Source organism: Aulostomus chinensis, chromosome 18 (genome assembly GCF_037954235.1).
Source record: "Aulostomus chinensis isolate RoL2024-O1b breed Wild chromosome 18, RoL_Achi_v1.0, whole genome shotgun sequence".
Classification (NCBI taxonomy): Eukaryota; Metazoa; Chordata; class Actinopteri; order Syngnathiformes; family Aulostomidae; genus Aulostomus; species Aulostomus chinensis.
This window is the reverse complement of record NC_141337.1, coordinates 18,068,173-18,090,594: the sequence shown is the minus strand read 5'-3', so window position 1 is coordinate 18,090,594 and position 22,422 is coordinate 18,068,173. Positions and strand designations below refer to the sequence as shown.

The window sequence follows — 22,422 nt, the reverse complement described above, 5'->3', positions numbered from 1 at the left end:
CGGTGGGACACTAATTTGGAATGAGCATTGAAACAATCTCTCTCTGTCTCTCCCTGTCTCTCTCTGTGTCTCTGTCAGTTATACACAGTCATAGATCGTTTACCTTGGCACTCGCCATCTTATAAGGTGCACAAAAACACAACCCGTTCGATTACATTCAACTATTATTTTCACATGCAAATTAAACCATGAACCAATCCTTCATTTCCCAGACAGACACACACACAGACAATACACACAAAGGCGCCCAGCTTTCTCACACACACTCCTAACTACAATTTAGAGTAAATCATCTATGGATGCCAATATGAGAGCAGAGGTGAAAAGTTTGATTTACAATGCTTGAATGGTACGACCAGCTCAGGTTCAGCCTGGTGAACATTTCCCAGAAACTGCTGAGGACAGAATATCTCCCCTCCTCTGTAAATCAAGAAGTCAAACACCAACAATTGATCAGGCTCATATGTCCAGTGTAAGATACGAGCTGCTCTTTGGTTAACACGCCTCTGCTGAGCTAAACCGACTGAAGTTGGGGAAAGTTTTATGAGTTTTCACTAGTAGTTAAAGCTTTGACCCCCTCCTGAGAAGTGGCCTTTCTAAAAATGCTTGATCAGCCCCCTCCTCTGTGCCAAGAGTCATGTTGAGGTGGGCTGACAGGAGTGCCTGACAGGTTGCGTGAACATGTTGAGTGGTTAATGCACCCCAAGTTGCTCGCCAATTTTCGTTCCAGATTTGACCTTCAAAGGTTACAGTGATCTCCAGTGGTGTTGTGTGGGGGTTGTGGGGGCTTCTTACAGAGGAAATGTCAGTCTGTTTCTTTGACAGGAGAAAATCAAAATAGCAAACTTAAAAATCAAATAGTATAAAGAGAGTTTTTCCCACCATTGTCACTAAGTGCTTGCTCAAGAAAGAATTGTCACTGTGCATACTTGACTCCTCCTTCCACTGGATTCAACATTATCTGTAAAAGCCTGGACACACAATCCCTGCAGCAACAACACACACTTCTGCCACCTGAGATGATTTTGAGTTGTGCACCTGTCCAACTAACACTCCTAAACAGATGAGGATGCGTTAAACTGGTCAAGGGATCCTCAACTATATATCTGGGAAATTTCTCCCAGGTACATGGGTAGGACACCTAGAGAAATGCCTGTCAGAAAAACAAACTAGTTGGAATAAGCTGGGAGGGTTCAAATGGAGTTACAGATTGTCATGGTGCTGCTGATTCCTGGACTGAGCAGTTTTAGCTCAAAGGAAAAGACTTTTGGTTCTACTGTGACATCCCTCATGCTTATAGGATTTATAGCATCCAAAATGAGATAGAAACAAAACTCATCAGAACATTAACCACTTAACATACCTCAAGGGTGACCTAAAATGCTGGAAACCATCTAGAACCTTGTGCTGCTTATCCCCCCTCCTTTAAATTATCCTGCTTCTTCACTTTTAATTCTTCTTCAGGTTTTACGCCAGTCAAATTATAGAAACTTTACCATCACTGTAAATTCTCCACAAACTTACTTGTCGTAACAATACATGGACTCACTGGACCTTGAGTAGCAGGGACTGCTCTGTTTATTTTACATTCTGACTGACGAGGACATTTGCATTCTCACATACTGTAGTTTCTTGTTCATAAGCGAGAAAAGTAGAAGAGAGCAACTGGCCATAAATGTTTATTGCAGCCATAATAATATTTCTTTATGAACTTTTCTCATGATCAGATGTTGTAATGATACACTATGTTAGTACACCCGGGGTGTGTATTGCCACTTAAACCATGGACATAAGCTGATGAGGCAGCCCTGTGGCAAAGTATGCTTTTGCCTCCATATGAACGAAGCCCAACACAGTCTTGATCGTGGGGGCTGAGAGATGTGCTGAGATGGTCCATCAAGGGAGAACAAACACATCAACTCAGATGCTAATGAAGGTGCTGTAGGAGGAATGTGATGTGTGATCCCGACAAGCTGCAGCATCCATGATCATACAATGTTCAATGGGTGCATGATGTTAAAGGATAATATGAAAACTTTGATTTGAATAGGGGAGTCTTACTGTGAATGATGACAATCAGGCCTGCTTTGAAATCAAACCACATTACAGGTCATAAAGCCACTGTTCCTGTGGTGGCCAGTTTGCCCCCACAACCATCACCACCTCCACCACGATTGCCCCAATGCCAATGGGTTGTAGCTCACTTTCTATTATAGATTTAATGATGATCTGATAATTTTGACCATTTTGTATTTGATTTGTTTTGATCTGTATGGTGTCTATTCAACTGTTTGCAAAAATATGTGAAAAAAATTAAAGCCTGTCACAATTTCCATCCATTGTCTTCTGCTTATTCCTGTTGGAGCCTATCCCAGCAGCTATGAGCGAGAGGCAGGGTTCACCCTGGACAGGTCACCAGTCCATCACAGGGCCAGCACATAGAGACAGACAACCATTCACACTCACAGTCACACCTACAGTCAATTTAGAGTATCAATCAGCCTCGTCCCCTCTTGATGTCTTTGGACTGTGGAGGAAGCTGGAGTACCAGAGAGAACCCACACAGGAACAGGGAGAACATGGAGACTCCACACAGAAAGATCCTGTGCCAAAGCTGGGACTCGAACCCGGAACCTTCTTGCTGTGAGGCAACAGTGCTAACCACTGCCCCACCGTGCCGTCCCCTGTCACAATTTATCTAAATAAAAATATATGTACCAATTCTAAAATGCAAAAAAATAGACTTTGGAAAGACAAGAGGCACATGAAAATATGTTCTCGTACCCTCCTTGTGCTATAGTTGAGGGGAAGAGAGCAGAAAAGCGGGGCAGACAAAGATGGATAATGGAAAAAAATAGATGTAGAGAAGGAAAGATAGGGATAGAGACAAAGGAAGAGAAGAAGGAGGGAGAGAATGACAGACAGGGACATGAACAAGCTGGAAGGAGAAAGATGGGTGGAGAGAAAGACAAAGGGACGGGGGCCACAGTAAAAATTAACAACACCTAGGGACCGATTATAAAAACATCTTCAAGTTACTTAGCAATCAATTTCAGCATAATATGAGCAATTATGTGCTAGCAAATACAAACACAATGATGATGTCAATGCGACTACAGTATTGAGAATACTAATGTGAATCAGACTAGAATTAATACTGATACGATGCTAAGGGTGGCAGCTTGAGCCTCTTCAGGTCTGTGGCCTCCTCCAGCAGCAGCATCAGTCAGGGATCTGGGAAGCACAAAGGCTCCACAGAAGAAGTCAAGTTGGCAACAAGTATGAGTACAGGAGGACAGAGAGGAGGAGAGAGAAGCCCATCGTACCATGGGAGACCCTCAGCAGCGTAAGACTACAGCAGCATATCTAAGGGTTAGCCTAAGCCAGACCTAACTATAAGCTTTATCAAAAAGGAAGGTCTTAAGTCTGCTCTTAAACAAAGAGAAGGTGTCTGCATTCTGGACCAACATTGGGGAGCCACAGCAGGGGAGCCTGATAGCTGAAGGCTCTGGCTCCCATTCTACTTTTAGAAACTCCAGGAACCATAAGTAACCCTGCATCCTGGGAGTGCAGAGTTCTAGCTGGATAGTAGGGGACTATGAGCTCTCTAAAGCCCCTTTCACACTGCACCAAAAATGTGAATGAACACGGGTATTTGGGCATTCTGAAAGGGTCAACACGGCATGTCGACCCGCATCCCAACCCTCCAAGCGACCCGGGTGTTTAGCGGCTTGCCTCCGCTCTGCTCAGCTCGCCAGCAATGTGAAAAAGGCAACCCGAACTGTTTCATTTTTCACGCGACCTTCCTGTCGCATTCTGATTTTGTCACTGTGCCACCTGTCCGGCTGTCATTGTGGAAGCTCCAGTAAAAAAATTAAAATTAAAAAATTGGGCTGCACTGCGAGAGTTGCTCACTCAGCTCTCAATAAAGTTTTGACCTCTGTCGTACGATCAGTCTTCCTGTTGATATCCCCAAGAATCTGTTTCACTCCTTTTTTTCAAACAATTTACATGTGTATGATCTTACGTGAATTAATTAATGCTTAGGAAACCCTAAGGCGAACTGCGCATGCGTGACCGTGTTTGTAAACAACTTGTAGAGCGATCTTGCACATCTTTTTTATTGGTCATGGCAGCGCACTGGCAAGATCGTGAAGCCCGTGAGTTGCTCGTTATCGGTGAAGAGGAGATCCCGCGGCAGATTTCTGGAACCGTACGGGGCACGGTGGTTTATGGGAACATCACCGGCAACTTGAGACAAGGCGCACTTTTATGTGTAACGATGACGTTGTCAGCGCGATGACGTTGTCAGCGTGATGACGTACGAGAGAGAGAAACACAGGAACGCAGCCCTCACAGCAGGAGCTCAGACCCGTGTCTGCTGGAAGCTTGAATGCTCCCTACTGCCAAGCAAACGCCCATTTTGACACGCGTTTTTCAGTGCAAAAGGATTATTCAATATAAAGGTGCCTGATTGTTGAGGGCTATAACATTGCTCATTGTACATCTCACAGTTTTTCAAATTCCATCTATTATAGATTGTTTGCCAGCTGTAATTTGGGGAGAGATGAAACAATAATTTCTGTGACCAAGGTAAGAAGCATCAAACTACTGTCACTTATCATGCAAGTGTTACAAAATAATTTTAATTCTGGTAAACTTCCACTAACTTTTTAAGAACTTTCAGTTGCATCTCATGGTTTTCATCAGCACATGGGGACAATTGAAAAATAAAAGCCATGAAACTTGTGTTTCTTGTTCAACTCTGTCAGTTTTGAAAGATGAAAGCCCACATTCTTCATCTTCCTGATAAAATGTTGCACCGACAAGTGTTATGACAGGTCCTTCGTCCACTCACTAATGAGTTCTGCTCAGACTAATTTCATGACTGCTAGCTTACGGTTGCTAATCTCGGCTAATTTTATCTTGACTCTTCTCTGCTGGTGCTTCTGCATTTCAATAATTGTATCTTGAGGCCACAATAGCTGCTGCCCAGAAAAGTCTGTACATTATGCTAATTCCTCAAATAAATCAGAGGCAGTTTTGAAGGGGTGATGTTTTTCAATATTTCTGGGGATTTTATTTAACTATAAAATGAGAAGCAGTTGAGATGACAGAAGATAAGGGCGGGTAGAGACAGGGTTACCTGTCGGTGACCACCAGGGCACACAAGTAGCAGACATTGACAAAATTAAGTACAGTATATAAAAACCAACCAACCAAAAACAGTGGTAGTGGCTATTAAGTTGCTGGTAATATTGGAACATTCACTTGCCATTTGGCTGATAACAAAAAAAGGTTAATTTTGTACATAGGTACACAATTCAAACTTCTTAAATGCAACCTTTAAAGGTGGCTAATAATCGATGAATACAGCGATACTTTGTTTTTGTCTTGAATTTAGTTTCACTTCCTTTTTAAAAAATCTTTAGAAAATAATTGTTTTCTCCCTGATGTTATTTGGGTTTATATTCCAGGCAGAGGATGTTCAGAAAAAATTTCATCATATAAGATGTTGGCTTGGGACCATAAAATGGCCAGGACTGCTCACTATACTTGTATAATATTTGTGACAAAAACCCGAAAATACTAGCTCATCACTGAAGAAAAAAATGTCTTACATTCCAGATTGCAGCAACGATAACTGGTAACACCAGTCCAAAAATCAACAGGATAACAATTAAGCACCCTGATATAAGAAAAGACAAGAAATAATCCATTTAACTATGTAAGCTTCCTGTTATGATAAGAACACAAAATTGTGGGTACAATTGCTACATCAGCAAGTCAACAATTTGAGCAGAAAAAAAACACGCTCCTGAAACACACCTGGAGGGTTTTAGAGCCAAGCACAGAACAAACCCACCTCACAGCAAAGTATGTGGTGCAGGGTGCAGCCAGCTCATATGGGATCACGGGATCAAGGATGTGATTCTGACTGTGGCCACATTTGTAGAAAATAGATGCATTCGTGGTGCTCTGAGCGCACCTCAGATAAATAACAACCTTAATGTCGTACTTACGGAGGGCTTAGTAACTGAGCTGAAGGCAAACAAACATCTTTCCACTCTGAGATTTTATATCAGATATAAAAGACATCCAGTTCTACTACCTAATACGGTCTTTCTTTGGTGCCAGAACTGCCTACCTGTGGGGAACTCAGCGGGCACCACATCAGTGTCTCCAGCGATCAGAGAGGGCACGATCCACGTGTAGCCATAGCCAGTAATCCCAACAGAATGGGCCACCTCGAAAATGGTGTTGGCCTCTTCTTTTGTGCAGTAGAGAAGGATGACGGGGCTCTGGAGCTTCTTCAGCTGGTTCTGGATCTTTGAATCTCCATCATCCACAGACATGTCCAGTAGCAAAACTTCCTCCAGTTCCCAGCCCACAAAGCTGTTCTCGATGGTGCTGCGGATCTGAATAGGACAGAGGAAGAAGAGATTCAGAGACAATAGTTATCTTTAATATCAGGGATTCCTCCACAATCTGATTCCGCTTTACCGAAAGGGTTTCCAGCCATTCAGTGGAACTTTGGAACTTTTAAAAATAATTTCCACACATCATTTAGTGTTGTTGTAGCCTTGCCCATGAACTGTTTTCAGCAAAACAATGGCATAGTTCTGTGTGCCAGAACTAAGGTTCCCAAAGCAAGGTCCTTCTGGGTAACACCATGCTAACAGTCAAGTAAATATCTTGCTAAATAAATTTCTGGCTAATTACTCATGGTCATATACATGCTTTTTGAATAATTTTGGCATTATTTTTAAAATGTGGCAAATGTTTAAAACATTACAACAAATTTTATTGATCATGATCCTTCCATGAATATTTTTGAGGGTCAGATCGGTGGTGCTGGATCAAATTCCCGGTGACCTTAATGTCAAACAGATGATTTCAGGAAAAAAAAACAAACAAACAGGTCCCCAGGTCCCTGAGTCATATCACCTAAAATATGGATCAGTGTCCTAAGACTCCATTGGGGCACCAGGACATCACAACAAATTTGGCACAGCCCTGTGTCGGACATTGTTACATAATGGTTGATGTTGTCTCTTGCCATGCCTTTAGTGCTGTTGCAGACTCATCTGAGTGCAGTTACCTTGGTGACAAAGTCTTGGTAACCCGGGTAGTATGTAGTGACGATGGAAAAGATGTACCAGTCGTATTCCTCCATGATGTTAAGCATGACTGAAGCCTGCTGCTCGATGGAGGGGCCGAACTGAAAGAACATCGAGTTGTCATCCTGAAAACGACAGAAGCACACAGAGGCGGGGAGTGTAAATGGTTGTGTAACACTATTGAACTTTAATTTATTTGGCTTTGCTCAGTGGATATCATCTACTACTAAGGACACACTGGTGGTTTTGTTACATTATTGGTGCGAACATTCATTTAACTGCCTTTATTTTCACAGAGGAGAGAGACGAGGGGACACCAGCGGCTTGTAATGATACCAGTCATGACTTTCATTAGTTGCCTTTATGATGCCTTTAATGAGTTTGCACAGAGGCTGGGGGGAGGTAATTCTGGGGACTCAAAGCTGCTGTTTTTAATTTCATCAATCATTCTCATCAGTTTGTTTAATCACACCAGTGTTCAGTTTGCCTGTAAGGTGCATGACACACACTCATATCCTGCTTATACAAGGTCCCTAAATTTGAAAGACGTCATCTTGACACAGTCTGAGAGACACTTCAGTAAACATGGCTCCCGGACTGATCTCCTCCACTCTTGAAATGAAATATTGAGCCGCACAGAAGAAGAGGAGGAGGTGAGAAGTGCTAGTCTACACAAGACACAGCAGCTGTGTGACAGGAGTATGTGAGAGTCCATGTCTTCTGCACACAATGTACACGAGTGTGTTTGGACATTTGTGCTTTTAATGTGAGTCCTTTTACTCCAGTGTGTGAGTAAAATCAGCCAGGCAGACTTGGTGTTGAAATACGGTATCTTAGGACTCTCTGTGTTTCACTCAACATCAAAAGCTAACCTGCCCCTCCCAGGGGACCCACACGGGTTGATCCGTTACCTTGTTTATGCATTAATGAGATCAGGGCTATACCGCTGAGGTGCAATGCCGAGAGCCGAACACAAATAACGAGCGCTGCATCTCTGAGGTCAAAAACATGTCATTATCACATGCTATGTGACACATACAACATGTGCTGCTAGCTTGTGTTTCAAAATTATGTTTTTCTGGCACAACTTTGCTCCTCAACTTTCTGGCTGCTTCTTTCTTTCTTTCCCATCCTTCATCCATCTTTATCCATCTCTCTGCTCCACCACCCCATTTATACCAGTGGAATTACTGCCAGGGCACAGTCATAATTGAATTTCCAGACTCCTGCTCCCCCTTTATCCTTGTTCTCCACCCTGCCCCCCCCCCCCCCCGTCCTCTGGCTTCCTCTCTCTCTCTTTTCTTAAGAGCAGTATTAATGTACTGTCCAACACACTCATTCACAGAGCCAGAGGTCTGCCAAATTTTCATTAGCCTATGAGTAAAATACACGTTAAAAGAAGGGCAAACGGAAGTAGAGGAAGGTGGAGGTGGGTAGAAAAAAAAAGAAATGGCTGATGGCAGCGGGTTGAATGATAAGAAACCTTGAAGCAAATGAAGTGCCACAAAACACCTCTCTTCATTTACAGCAACAATAATTAGGCTCTGGCCACATTATCACCTCTTGTTGGCACAACATCATCGATTAGACAGTATTAAAATTCCCAGGGGGTGTAGCGAGGCCAGAGAGTTAGCCTGCCAGATGCTGGAGAAGCCGGCCAGCAAGGCTTTGAATGCACTTCTGAGCTGGTCAGTGTCTTCTCTGTGGACTGGCAGCTGACATCAGTGTTGGCTACTGTACACAGAAAGCAATGTGTCACACAACAGAGGAAGATGAGAGGCCAGTGAAAAGAGATAAGGACAGAAAAGGGATCAGATAACAGACACAGAGGGGGAAACACTGAGGGAAACTAAACGGAGATGATGGAATTAAAGAAGTGAGAATAGAAGACAGAGATGTAGATAAAGCAGTGAGGATGTAGTCCAGAGGGACAGAGGACAATGAAGAGACAATGGGATGAATGGAGAGAAAGAGGCCAGGCTGGCAGCCGGCAGTGATCCTGCACCCAGCAAGGGAGCAGTGGAAGGACAGGAAGTGTGTGTGTGTGTGTGTGTGTGTGTGTGTGTGTGCGTGTGTGTGTGTGTGTCTGCGTGTGTGTGTGTCTGTGTGTGTGAGGCAGTCAGCCAAGCATTTAGGAAGGAGGAGGCTAAGCCTGAGTTGTTCAACCACTGAGGACGGGTGCTATCAGACAGAGAAAGAAGGAAGTGGGATACATGTGTGCCCTGCTCCAAGGGGAGAGTGACAGTTTGGCAACATTGTGTGTTTTGAAGGGGGGGGGGGGGCAACAGATGATTCGATTTGTCTGTTCTGTTCATTTGAATTTATGTATCAGTATCAATGTTTGATTCAGTGTGTGTGTGTGAGTGAGTACTCTGTTGCTATCAAAGTGTTTGTTAGTCTAGTTAGTTAGTCTAGTTAGTCTATTTCAAGGCAGACATATTTTGAGTGGAAAGGTTTTTGTTACTTGTGGGATGGTTTTTGTCACTTAGAGGAGACTTTACCTGGTATAAACACAAATTCATCAGGACACTGTCATAATGGGACCAATGACTGGTCTAAATATAGCAAAATATCTTGATGAGGTTTTGGTTAAGGGTTAACTTGATGTTATGAATTGAGTTTAGGTAAAGGTTTGGCATGAATTGGTTAGGGTTAGGGCTTGGGTTAGGCTGTATACTACGAATGTAAGGCCATACAATGTCCTAACAAGGATAGCAAGCCTTTGCACATGTGTGCATGCCTGCATTCCATAGCTGACAGTACTGCCTGCTCTGTCTGCCCCAGAGGCTTTGAATGACTGTACTCACACACTGCTGGAGCAGCTATTCAACCTAGGAGAGGAGAGACTGTTTCCTCAGGTATTTCAATTACACACACAGGGGGACATCAGTAAGTGCAAAAGAAATAGACCCACTTCCAATCATGTTCTGGAATGCACACACACACACACACACACACACACACACACACACACACACACACACACACTAACACACACACACACATTCAAAAGCACCAATAAACCTGAATGGTTTGAAATCCAGTCATCCTCATGCATACACATACACACACAGGAATATACATTATACACTCAAAAAACAGAGACACACATTCCCAAGCAGCTGCTTTTGACACACGTACACACACGTATTGAAGTATTGAAGTAACAAAGCAACACAAAGCACACTGCAATCACATACAGTGCATCCACAACAACTCTTTTCTATTAGTACATTTTCATTACAACTGTACTTACTGAGCTCAATTGTAACCACAGAAAATATCATTTTACTATAAAATGAAGAAATCTTGGTCTGTCCTTCCGTCCAAGTGGACTTATCTCTTCAGTGACAGATTCCATATGAAATGGAACATGGCCACAGAGAATTGTGATACACAGAGAGCGACGTGTTCTGATAATTCAGATGATTGATTTATTTAGTATTTTACATAAAATAACTTATTTTTTGGAGTTAAAAAAACAGCGCCACTCTGCTGTTACAACCTCCATTACGCTCAAAGGATGTGTTGATTTGCATCGCAATTTAACAGCAGCAACAATTGACAAACACTTTTGGTCATACAAATATACGTAATGTGAATGAGTCAGAAGCCCGGCTTGACATCACATGTTGTACTGTACACATTAGAAAAAAAAAATGAAATGCTTTCAGATGAAAGAAGAAGGTATGAAGGAGACACTTGAAAGAAGGGACTGACTCCAGCAACCACCGGCAGGTCATCCCAGAACTTCCGGGTTCTTTCTTGTTTTCAATCTGTTTCTGTAACAGACAGAATTCTTGGTCTGAGATCTCAAGCTAAAGTGTGAGGTGGTTTAATATAATGACATACACTTGCCAATCAATCTTCAGCTTTTCGCTATGTTGAAATACATTATAAAGCTAGCTAACCAGAGAACAGTACGGTACGGTGGTGTTTCTTTGGCTGTTTGCCACCTCAGACCCTGCATTCTTTCCTCAAAATACTGTGGTTATGCTGGCTTGAATTCATTAATTTTGAGGAACAAGATGGGCTTTGCCTCTCACTTTGTGACAGATACTACTATCCTATCAGTGCACACAGTCAGGGACTCAGCTGACATGTTCCAACATGCTGGTGATAGACCAAATCAAATTTGGCTCAGCATTAGTTACAGCTTTTCTATCCTGTCTCACGAAGAAATATGTCACAATTCAGAAATTAGACATATTTCAACTGAACTTGAATACTTGAATTTCTGAATTTCAGAGTGGATTATACACACACACACACACACACACACACACACACACACACACATATATATTTATATATATACATGTCTTATGCTACCATGATGAGTGCCTCTGTGCTGTCTTTCAGTCCAGCATGTTCCAACCATTGGTAAGTATTCAAGTATTCTTGATACCAGCCACTTCCTCAATCTGGTGGTTGTACATGCCGTCTGCTCCTCTCCTTCCTCACTCTCAGCTGGTTTCAGCTGTCTGAGGCATTCACTGAGCAGCTCATCCCGAGGGCAAGCTACTTGATGTGCTCTTGGATTTTTAGATGTTTCATCCTGGACAGTGACTCAGATGCACTAGTCACTTGTCCTCATCCTCTCTCTTCCTGCTTAGTGTGCAACCTCAGGATGCTGCACTTAGGAAACCCGGGACGGGGGTCAGGAGGGAGGGAGGTAAGGGGGTGGAGAGGGGGGGGGGTGGATGGTTTGGTACCTGAGACTTACTTGCCTGGGACCCTGCCGCTCCCCCGGGGGGTTGCACCCACATTTGGGAAGGGTTTGCTAACCTCGGCCCGTCCTCGGGCGGGCTGGGCCCTGGCGCGGTGTCCTGGGCTGCCGCCACTCCCGGACAATGGGAGGATGCTGGGGGATGTCAGAGGGATGGGGTCTGACCTCCTTGATGCTGATCAAACTGGGGGCCCTGACCATGGGCTGCTGGCTGGGGGTCCCGCCGTGCACCAGGGGCCTGGGCCCTCCCTGCCCTCGCACTGCGGGGTGGTGGACCCTCTGCCTGGATCTCCGGACAGTGCCCCTTGGTGCTCCAATTTGACCCCTGGACCAGGTAGGCTAGACTCCCTGTCGGCTGGTTGCAGTGGTGACGGGGTGGTCAGCGGGGCCAGTCTGGAAGTTGGCCCCCTGCAGGTCTGGCCCATTCCTCAGCCCCTCTCATCGCCTCTCTGTCCCATCACATCACATCTCATGTGTCACTAGGCCTTGAGGGGCTGGACCCACCAATTTTAATCACATCTTAGACATTTAGGGCTTGGGGGAGTGCATGAGGATGTACTGGGAGACTCTGCCATCTGCAACCGGCGGGGCTCCCATGCCCTGGGTGCCTCCCCCAATTTTAACTACATTCTAGTCATCCACATCATCACATCTACATTCCCATGCACAACACGCATCCTGCACCCACGTTGGGATGGCGGGGCAGCTGGGGCGGGGAGTGGGTCCAGTGCTGCCTCCTTTGCTAACTGCACCATTGCAGGCCTGGGGGCCTGGCCGGTGCTCTTGGGGGGGGGGGGGTGGTCCTCCTCCCAACATGGTGGTTGGGCTGGGGTTGGTCACCGTTGTGCAGTGGATCGCTTGCTGGTGGTTTGACTAGGTCTGCGGTGCCCTGCACCGTATCAGCATCTATGGAGTACTCAGCCCCTGTATGGAGGAAGATGAGGGTATGATTGTTATGTCCGGGGGTGGCGGTCCCGGACGCGTGTGCCTTCGGCTCACCCCGGCAGGTGGGCTGGGCCTCTCAGGGGAGTGAGGGGTCCTGGCTGGCTGGCTGGTGATGCCCTATAGCCTGAAGCCCACCTACTCTGGGGGGAGGGGGAGAACAGGGGATGGGTGGAGGGGATGGGGATGGAGGGTTGGGGGAGGGTAGCTCTGTACAGAGGCGGTGGGCCTGGTCGTTGTGGTGGGGTGTGGTTGCCCCGCCTGGCTGTGAGGTGTGGGTGGGTGTTAGCCTCGCCGCTGGCGGACCTCTTAGGGGGCTCTGGCCGGATCTCGGGCCGGAGGGGCCCTATGCCCCTGGGCTCTGCTCATGCTGTGGGGGGGGGGGGGGGTGCCCAGCGGGACCGGGGTCCTCTGTCTGACCTGTCTCTCTGTGGGTTGCTTCCGGGTGGGGGTTGCTGCTCCTATGCTTTCCTGCAGGTCCTGGCATGGGTTGGGCCTGTGGCTGTTTCCTGGGGGGAGGGGTGGCCTGGGGCTCCCCGTGTTCTGGGGGTTTCTGGGTGCCCTGGTGGCTTGGTCCTGACCCGCCTGCTATCCTGGACTGGGGGTGTGATGTCCTGGCCCCCCACATCAGCTACAGTCAGCTATCCACAGCATCCAAGACAAACCGTAGCACACAAATACACACACACATACACACGCGTATACACACATACACGCATGCGGTGCACAACTGATCCATAATCACACACTCAGACATTTATCTAAAAATTATATTAAACCAAATGGTAAGCCTGCACTGGAAATTCTGCAACCAATGTTTTTTCTTTTTTTTCTCTCTGTTGTTGTTTTTGTTACTTTTTTGTTTGTTTGTTTGTTTTTTTCTGCTATTGTTGTTGTTGTTTTTGTCCCCCCCCCCCTTGTCTTCCCTATCCTGTCCCTGTTCTCTCTTCCTATCCACTCCTGAGCCTCAGTCCGGTAGCTTTATCAACGAACCAATACCATTCCTAATAAACTTAAGCACAAATAGCGAAAGGAGGAGTTTATCAGATTCCTCCTTTGCAGAGTAAAACTGCTTCAGTACAACAAGGCACCAGAAACACCGATGCTGCTTGCCTCAGCTGCTGAACAGGACAGGTTAAAAAAAAAAAAAAAAGGAAACTTGTGCATGGCAAGGAGCTTTCTGGTCTTAACATCTATGGCCTCCTGACCAGCAATGTGTACATGTTGATGGCTAGGAACTTGTTCTTACCATTCAGCTGACCTCGTCTTACTCTATGGAGGTATTAGGAAGTGGTTGACTTCCTTGCTGCCTCCTCATGGTTTCCATTAGCCTGTGGGTCCCAATGTATTTGTAGCTCCTCTGGATGTCACCTAAATTTCCTTTTGGTATGTCAACCCCTTCAGCTCTGATCATCTTGCCTCTCATTGATACCATCTGGCCACATTTGTCCAGTGCGAATGATATCCCTGTGTAGTTGCTGTAGACCCTGGTGATGTGGATCAGTGAATGAATTTCGTGCTCATTCCTGGCGTACAGCTTGATGTCATCCATGTAGAGCAGGTGGCTGATTGTTGCCCTGCTTCGAAATCGGTATCCATAATCCCTCTTTGTGATGATCTGACTGAGGGGGTTCAGGCCTATGCAGAACAGTAGTGGTGATAGTGGCATGTGCCGCACTTGATGTTAATTTGGGCTACTGGCTTTGAGTTGGCCCCTCAGGTTGTCTTCCACATCACATCGAGTTTCTGATAAAGGCTCTCAGTTTACTGGTGATGTTGTACAGTTCTTGACATTCTAGTATCCATGTGAGTCATAGACTTTCTTGTAACCAAGCGTTGCATAGGTTGGTCTGTCTGGGTCTGCTCATACAGTCTTGGGCGACTGCTCTGTCAACCAGTAGCTGATGCTTGGCTCCTCAGGTGTTAGTGATAATTCCTATCTGAGCCCCATTTATTCATATATAGACTCATGTGCTTACTTATCTTAGCTGCTATGATACCTGACAGGAGCTTCCATGTTGTGGAGAGACAGGTTATTGGTTGGTAATTGGATGGGATGGGGCCCTTCTGGGGGTCCTTCATGATAGATATGGCAGTACCAGCTGATGCCAATGGAAGTACAAGGTCAAGGCAGATGTGGTCCCTGCGGCAGTAGGAGTACTCTGGGTGGTGACCCCATACTGGGAGAGTGGCTCCAGGAACAACACCTGAAACCTCAGCCCAGGAGAATGCAGTCCTAGGAAGAGCTAAGATACTGTAGAGAACCCTACAATTCTACAATTCTACAATTTCATTTAGCAGACGCTTTTGTCCAAAGCGACGTACAACACAAGCAAGAATTTAGACTTAATTAAGGAAAAGCCCATAGGAAGCGCAAAAGTGCTTCAGTTGTGATTTGGTCACAGGTACTGCCATCTAGTGGCAGAAGAAGTGTCGCCCCACCTCCCTTTTTTTTTTTTTTTTGGGACAAACATACAATATCACACAACACAGTTAGTGCTACATAATCACTAAGTGCTGGGTCTTGGACCCTCTGACTTATTCTACCCCACAGGACAAAGAGGAGAAGAGTCAGGTTAAGTGCCTAGGTGCTCTCTGAACAATTGAGTCTTCAATTGTCTCTTAAAAGTAGAAAGGGACTCAGCAGAACGCACAGAGTTCGGTAGTTTGTTCCACCATTTGGGAACAACAGAAGAGAAGAGTCTGGCTAGAGATTTGGAGCAGCGCTGGGCTGGAAGCACCAGGCATCTTTCGCATGCAGAGCGTAGTGGGCGAGAAGGAGAGTAGACCTGGATCAGGGATTCCAGGTAGGCTGGAGCCGTTCTTGTGATTGTTTTGTAAGCCAAGAGAAGTGCCTTGAATTTGATCCTGGCTGCCACTGGAAGCCAGTGAAGAGAAACCAGCAGCGGGGTGACATGTGCCCTTTTGGGCTGGTTGAAGATCAGACGTGCTGCTGCATTCTGGATCATCTGCAGAGGCTTGAATGAGCATGCAGGGAGGCCTGCCAGAAGAGAGTTGCAGTAATCAATGCGTGAGATGACAAGAGCCTGAACCAGAATCTGTTTGGTGTGTTGGGACAGGAAGGGTCTGATCTTCCTGATGTTGTAGAGGGCATAACGGCAAGACCGAGAAACTGAGGCCACATGAACCTTAAAGGTCAGCTGGTCATCAATCATGACACCCAGGTTTCTGGCTGAGTTTGTGGGCACAAGTAGGCTCGAGTTAAGTTGGACACTGACCTGAGGCTGAACAGATGGACAAGCTGGAAAGACCATAAGTTCAGTCTTAGAGAGATTCAGTTGAAGGTGGCGTTCCTTCATCCATGTGGAGATATCAGCCAGACACGCTGATATACGATCTGAGACCGTTCTGTCATCAGGTGGAAAAGAGAGGAAAAGCTGAGTGTCGTCAGCATAACAGTGGTAGGAGAAGCCATGGGAGCGGATCACTGCACCAAGTGAGGTGGTGTACAGAGAGAAGAGAAGGGGACCAAGCACTGACCCCTGAGGAACCCCAGTCAATAGGCCATGTGACCTAGACACCTTTCCTCGCCATGACACTCTGAAGGATCTGCCTGTGAGGTAGGACTTGAACCACAACAAGGCAGAACCAGATATGCCGAGCTCAGAGAGTGTGGAGAGGAGAATGTGATGGTTCACCGTGTCGAAGGCAGCAGACAGGTCCAGCAGAAGTAGGACAGAGCACTGACCAGCAGCTCGAGCTCGTCTCAGTGACTCAGTGACTGACAGGAGTGCAGTCTCAGTGGAGTGGTCACACCTGAAGCCAGACTGAATAGAGTCAAGTAGGTTGTTGTTCCGCAGATGTTCAGAGACCTGGTTAAATACTGAGCGCTCCAGTATTTTTGACAGGAATGGCAGAAGTGATACTGGCCTGTAGTTTTCAACCTTGGCGGGGTTGAGATTAGGCTTTTTGAGCAGTGGGGTGACACAGGCCTGCTTAAAAGTAGCAGGAAAAATGCCAGTTTCCAGGGAGGAATTGACAATGTGTATGACTGCAGGTTTGATAGTGGGCAAAATGGTCTGCAGGATGCTGGTGGGTATTGGATTGAGAGGACAAGTTGTAGGTTTTGAGCTCAGGAGAAGTCTGGAGACCTCATCTTCGCTCAGGGGAGCAAAGGAGAGGAGTGAAGCAGCAGTGGCAGGTTGGTGCTGACTGGACTGGTCAGGCTCAGAGAACTGGTTGCTGATTGCAGCAACCTTTTCAGTAAAAAAGGAGGCAAACATTTCTGAAGTAAGCGCAGTGGAAGGCTGAGCAACTGGAGGAGAAAGCAAAGAGTTAAACGCCATAAACAGTTTTCTGGAATCAGAAGTGGCACAGATCTTGTTCTGATAGAAGGCTTTCTTAGCGGACTGTAAGCATGAGGTGAAGGAAGCAAGTTTCTGTTTGTGTAAGGACAAGTCAGTGGGTTCTTGGGATTTACGCCACTTTCTTTCTGCTGCCCTGAGTCCAGCTCTTTGTTCTCTCAGAACTTCAGAGAGCCATGGACTTGGTTGTTTTTTCTTGGCTGGTTTGGACACCAGGGGGCAGAGTTTGTCCAGAGAGGATGCCAGAGAGGAACAGAGTGTTTCTGCAGCCTCATGAACAGAAAGTGAGGAGAAGTGCGAGTGGTCAGGCACGACCGAGTTCACCTCATCAGACAGCTGTGCTGCTGTGAGGGACTTCAGGTTTCTGCGGAAGGAAACCGTCTGTGTGGGTGTCTGCAATTGCAGAAAGGCAGCCGCAAATTTGACCAAGAAATGGTCTAACAGGTGGAGTGGGGTAACTGTCACATCTGTTATGGAGCAGTTACGAGTCAGCACCAAGTCAAGGACTTTACCAGCTTTGTGGATGGGAGGAGAAGGAGCTAGTTCGAGTGCAAAGGAGGAGGTGAGTGCCAGGAAGTTGTTTGCCAGAGTTCTGTCAAGGTGAATGTTCATGTCTCCCATGACAATCAGTGGTGTGCCATCATCAGGGATGTCAGAGAGTAACATGTCCATCTCAGAGACAAAGCCATCCAGATTACCCCCTGGTGGGCGGTACACAACCAGAACATATGCTTTGATGGGAGCAGTGACACTTAAAGCATGATATTCAAATGTTGTCTTGCTGTTCGACGGACGTAGTGCAGAAAAAGACCAGTTCTCAGGAATGAGCATGCCAGCACCGCCTCCTCGTCCAGTAGTGCGAGGGGTGTGGCTTAGTGTGGCGGACTCAGAGAGTGCAGCTGGGGTAGCTGTGTTTTCTGGGCGGATCCATGTCTCAGTCAGGGGTAGAACCTGAATGTCTGAGAGTTTCATCAGTGAACTGATGAATTCTGTCTTATTGACTGCGGACTGACAGTTCCAAAGACCAAACGTGACCAAGTGTGGGCTGGGACCACTTTCTGGGAGTGCGGACAGGTTTTGCAGATTGCGTTTGCAGTAGACTGTGAGTTTTTTCCGATTGCCAACAATGACCGGGATGTGTGTGGGACACATTGCGCGATAAACTTAAGTCGGACAGGCGGCAGCGGTAGTCGGTGTCCTAGCTCGATGGACTCGTGCAGGTGGACTCGCAGGTCTTTACCTTTTGTGGTCTTAAACGCTTTGTGGGCTGACGCTCAAGCGCAGTCTGTGCTGTTAGATACCCTAAAGCTCCAAGGCCTCTGGTAGAGGACCCGAGCAAGAGAATGACACAAAACCACCCTACAAGGGTGAGAGGGAGTTTATATATATATATATTTACTGTTTAGTACTATATATACTGTCCAGTAGTATGTGTAACAGTCCGAATATACTGGTATAAATAGGGATATACACACATCACAGAAAATCTGCAACCATGTGGAATGTGGGTGTATGTACCAGGTCATGCTCCCGTTAGCAACAATATTGATTTCAAGGTGTTGACTTAGCTTGATGTGTACTATCCTGTGTATGATATAGGTGATCTTTTCTGTCTGAGGGGGAAGCAGTGCAAAGGCAGAGATGGAGAGAACTGGGGGAAACAAAAATGGAGATAGAAAGGTAGCGTAAGGCAGAAAGTTGATGGTGTCTGTTGCCAGGAGGTTTTTGGCAATGCATATTTCTATCCTGCCTGTAAAGGCTCCTTTGAACTTGTAAGTGTGTGTGTGTGTGTGTGTGTGTGTGTGTGTGTGTGGGTGTGTGTGGGTGCGTGTGTGTTTGTGTGTGTGTGTCTGTGTCTGTATCTGTGTCTGTGTGTGTAGTATCTGGTTTACTGGTATAAACACTAACCCAATCAGGACTCCAAGTCCTCATGGGGACCAAAGACAGGTCCTTAGGTGGCACAATGTCATTTCTCAGTTCCTGGTTGTAGTTGGATTTAATGTGTGATTGTACTAGGTTAGGGTTAGAGATCAATTGGTTAGGATTAGGATAAGGGCTGGGGTTAGGCTATCCATATGAATGGAAGTAAATGGAATGTCATTAAAAGGATAGCTGTGCAAACCTTTGCGTGTGTGTGTGTGTGTGTGTGTGTGTGTGTGTGTGTGTGTGCGTGCGTGCGTGCGTGTGTGTGTGTGTATTGATTGCCAATGCACTGTCTGATGGAAAGAGAAGCCAGCCAGGGGTAGAGCGGTACAAATGAAAAAGAGGAAAAGTGGGTGGGGGATGAAAAAGGAGTGTGGGAGGTGAGGCAGGAGAAAAGGGGGTAACATCTGGCTAAGTAGGAACGATAAACTCACACAGCCATAGGCATTCACACAAACCCATGCGTGCACAACAGACACACACACACACACACACACACATATGCATACACTAGTGCTTTCATTTCTGATAAGTGAGCACAGGCTGCAACTGCCATGTGCACTGACATTACGTATTGATGACGAGCCCTCCTCTCTGTTCCCCCTTCATTTGTCCCCGTTAACTCCTCCTATCTGGCTCTTCACACACACATACACACTTATTATCTCTACCTCAATTACCTCCCCTCACTCCCCGACTCTCTACTGCTCTCTTCTCCAGCCTTATCATCCCATTTCTTATCATAGAAGCCTGCTTATCTTTAATCAAACACATACAAGCTTAATTAGCCTGCACATTTGTCAGACCATCATCTAATTAACAGTGACCTTATTTTAAGCACTTTTTGAACCTTAAATTAAACCTTAAAGACAGTCTTCATTAAAATATTTCACTAATTTCACCTAAGCCTGGTTTTAATTTACCATGTGATGGCACCTAAAGAGTAAGACAGGGAGGAGAGGAAAAATTTAAGGAAGGAGAGACTTCCCGTAGTTACACTGTTACTTAATATCAATTAATACACACACACACACACACACACACACACACACACACTCATACATGGATCATTTCTCGGTGGCCCATTTCTGCTCTAAGTTTAGCAGACGACCCACTGAAGGGCCTCTGCAGTCTGATGCTTTCCCTGCTGCTGCTCTTGTTTGTCCCCTGGTACTTGTAGAATCGTCATTTTGTGTGTGTGTGTGTGTGTGTGTGTGTGTGTGTGTGTGTGTATGTGTGTGTGTGTGTGTGTGTGAGAGAGAGAGAGAGAGAGAGAGAGAGAGAGAGAGAGAGAGAGAGAGAAAGACTCGTAGAGATAAGCCAATTTATATATACACCATAGGGTATGGCATTGGGGATGCTGTAGGCTGTAGCCTGACGATACACACCTCCCTAGAAATGTAAATGCACATGGTTGCTGAGTAGACCACAGCAGCTGTGACTGCTCCACCTCATAAAATCACATTTCCTCTAATACAAATTCCACACACTCTTTTCCAAACCATCTCCTCCTCTCATCTGAGTTCTTTTGTGCATTCTAGTTATTTTGGGAAATGTGTCTGTTGCTCTAAATGTATTTTCTACAAAACAATCTGCTTCATTTCAGCTGCCATTGTTTGAGGTACTTGAAGAAACACAGTGGCATAGAAGTAAACTAGTGTTTCAGCAGTGTAATTGCAGTGTGACACACACATCGGAGTCCAAGTATAAATGCTCACAATAGCACTGTTAATACAGCAAGACACCTGAAAAACCTCTGGAGGTTCTTCAGTTTTAAACTGTAGGGAACCCCTAAAGGTTCTGAGCTTGTAGCAAAACTTTTAGAAGTTCTGCCATAGTAAAATTAAATGTTGATGATTATATTGTTCAGATCAAAAACATGCAGTTAGATAAATACAACACATGTATAATAAACCCTTCCTGTCTTCCCCACATGAAATCTAAATATAGCCTAAACATCCTCCAAGAACCTAGACTGAAATGGCTTCTTTAAAGACTCAGTTTTCATAGCACGGAATCTCAAAAAAAAAATCGGGCACATTGAGAAACTGAAGTTCTTGGAGGAGCTCAAGGAAAACATTATATAATGCTAAGGCCAAGTCTAAGATGGGTCCCTCAGTAAATTTAAATGATAATTGATGAGAGAAAAGCCACGTTTGGACAGTTTTACATTACATTCAATGTGTCCAGATAATTTATAAGGAGCTTTTTTAGGTCTAATTTTTATACCCTCAGGTGTTACAATTAACTGAATCTTTGACTATTTGTGATGAAAGACTAGCTTGTTGCATCCATTTTCATATTGCTTTCATGTAGCGAAGTATTTTTTAGTATTTGCACATTTTATGCCTCCATGCCACTGAAGGCCGTAGCCACAGCCATTATGTTTTCAGGTTGTCATTATGTCCTATTTATTGTTAATTTGATATTTCAGGAATGCCTTGAGGGACGTGGCTTTCACAAAGTCAGCTATTTTAGAGTTCTTGTATTTTTTTGTCTTGTTTTAAGCTTGAATCCTTGATCCATGTGTCAATGGCCACACCATAATGTTTCCTGTGCATAAAGAGCCACATTGTGAATTGTTATAACTGTCTAACTAGCTAGTCTGCAGTAACTGCGAGACTCTCCTCAGTAAAGAAAACGTCAGGAGTGAACATGAGGACAGTGAAGAAGTTGAGGTTCAAGATGACCACAAAGTGTCCCAAGACAACTGTAAAGTGGTTTAGGGAGTCATGGAGTTGTACACGGCTCTGTGGACAGACCTTTTTTCCTTGTCCCTCTCCACAAGCAGGCTGAGAGAGGGGGAAAGGTGATGCTGGGCTGAGCAGAGATGTTGGAGACAGACAGAAGTGGTGTGAAGAGAGGAGGGAGAGAGAGAAAGGGAATGGGGGACAGTAAGGTCTAGATGAGGGATGTTATTAATCCACTTATTCCCCCATGTCTCTCTCCGTCTGTTATCACTTCCACTCCTGTCATATCTACTGATTTCACTCTCCTGCTCTAGCTTGCTCCCCCTTTCTCCCTCCTTATGTTCTTCCTCTCCAGTCTTCTTTCAGAATACCTTCCAAATTTCTTCACCTCATCTCACCCCCAATGTGATAGGCCGTTACAGCAAGAACCGGGAGAGCACGTTTACCCACAACACTGTTTGTAGAAAAGAGTGAGGCATGAAACCGCCAGATCCTCTCAGGAACGAGAAGGAACAAGGTGTGGGGAGGGGGAGAGTCCAACGGAGAGGGAAAAGGCAATGGAGTGAGAGTGCAGTTGATATGTGCTTCTGTGTTCTTTTCCTGGCAACACGATAAAGACTGGCTCTTAGTCACTGTCAGCGGTGAGACCACCCCCTCCATATCCCCCTCCTCCTCCTCCTCCTCGCTTCTTC

General features: G+C 45.6%; 1 protein-coding gene across 5 annotated transcripts in view; it reads right to left on the bottom strand.

The window, feature by feature from the left end:
- grin2ba (glutamate receptor, ionotropic, N-methyl D-aspartate 2B, genome duplicate a) overlaps positions 1 to 22,422 on the bottom strand; it is a 160,476-nt gene that overhangs the window by 58,774 nt on the left and 79,280 nt on the right. For all 5 annotated transcript variants that reach the window (XM_086184043.1, XM_086184045.1, XM_086184046.1 and 2 more), the window contains 2 exons: positions 7,103 to 7,246; positions 6,149 to 6,419 (listed from right to left, as the gene is read on the bottom strand). In XM_086184043.1, the coding sequence (XP_086040169.1) occupies positions 6,149 to 6,419; positions 7,103 to 7,246 (415 nt within the window). The remainder of the gene's footprint in view (positions 1 to 6,148; positions 6,420 to 7,102; positions 7,247 to 22,422) is intronic.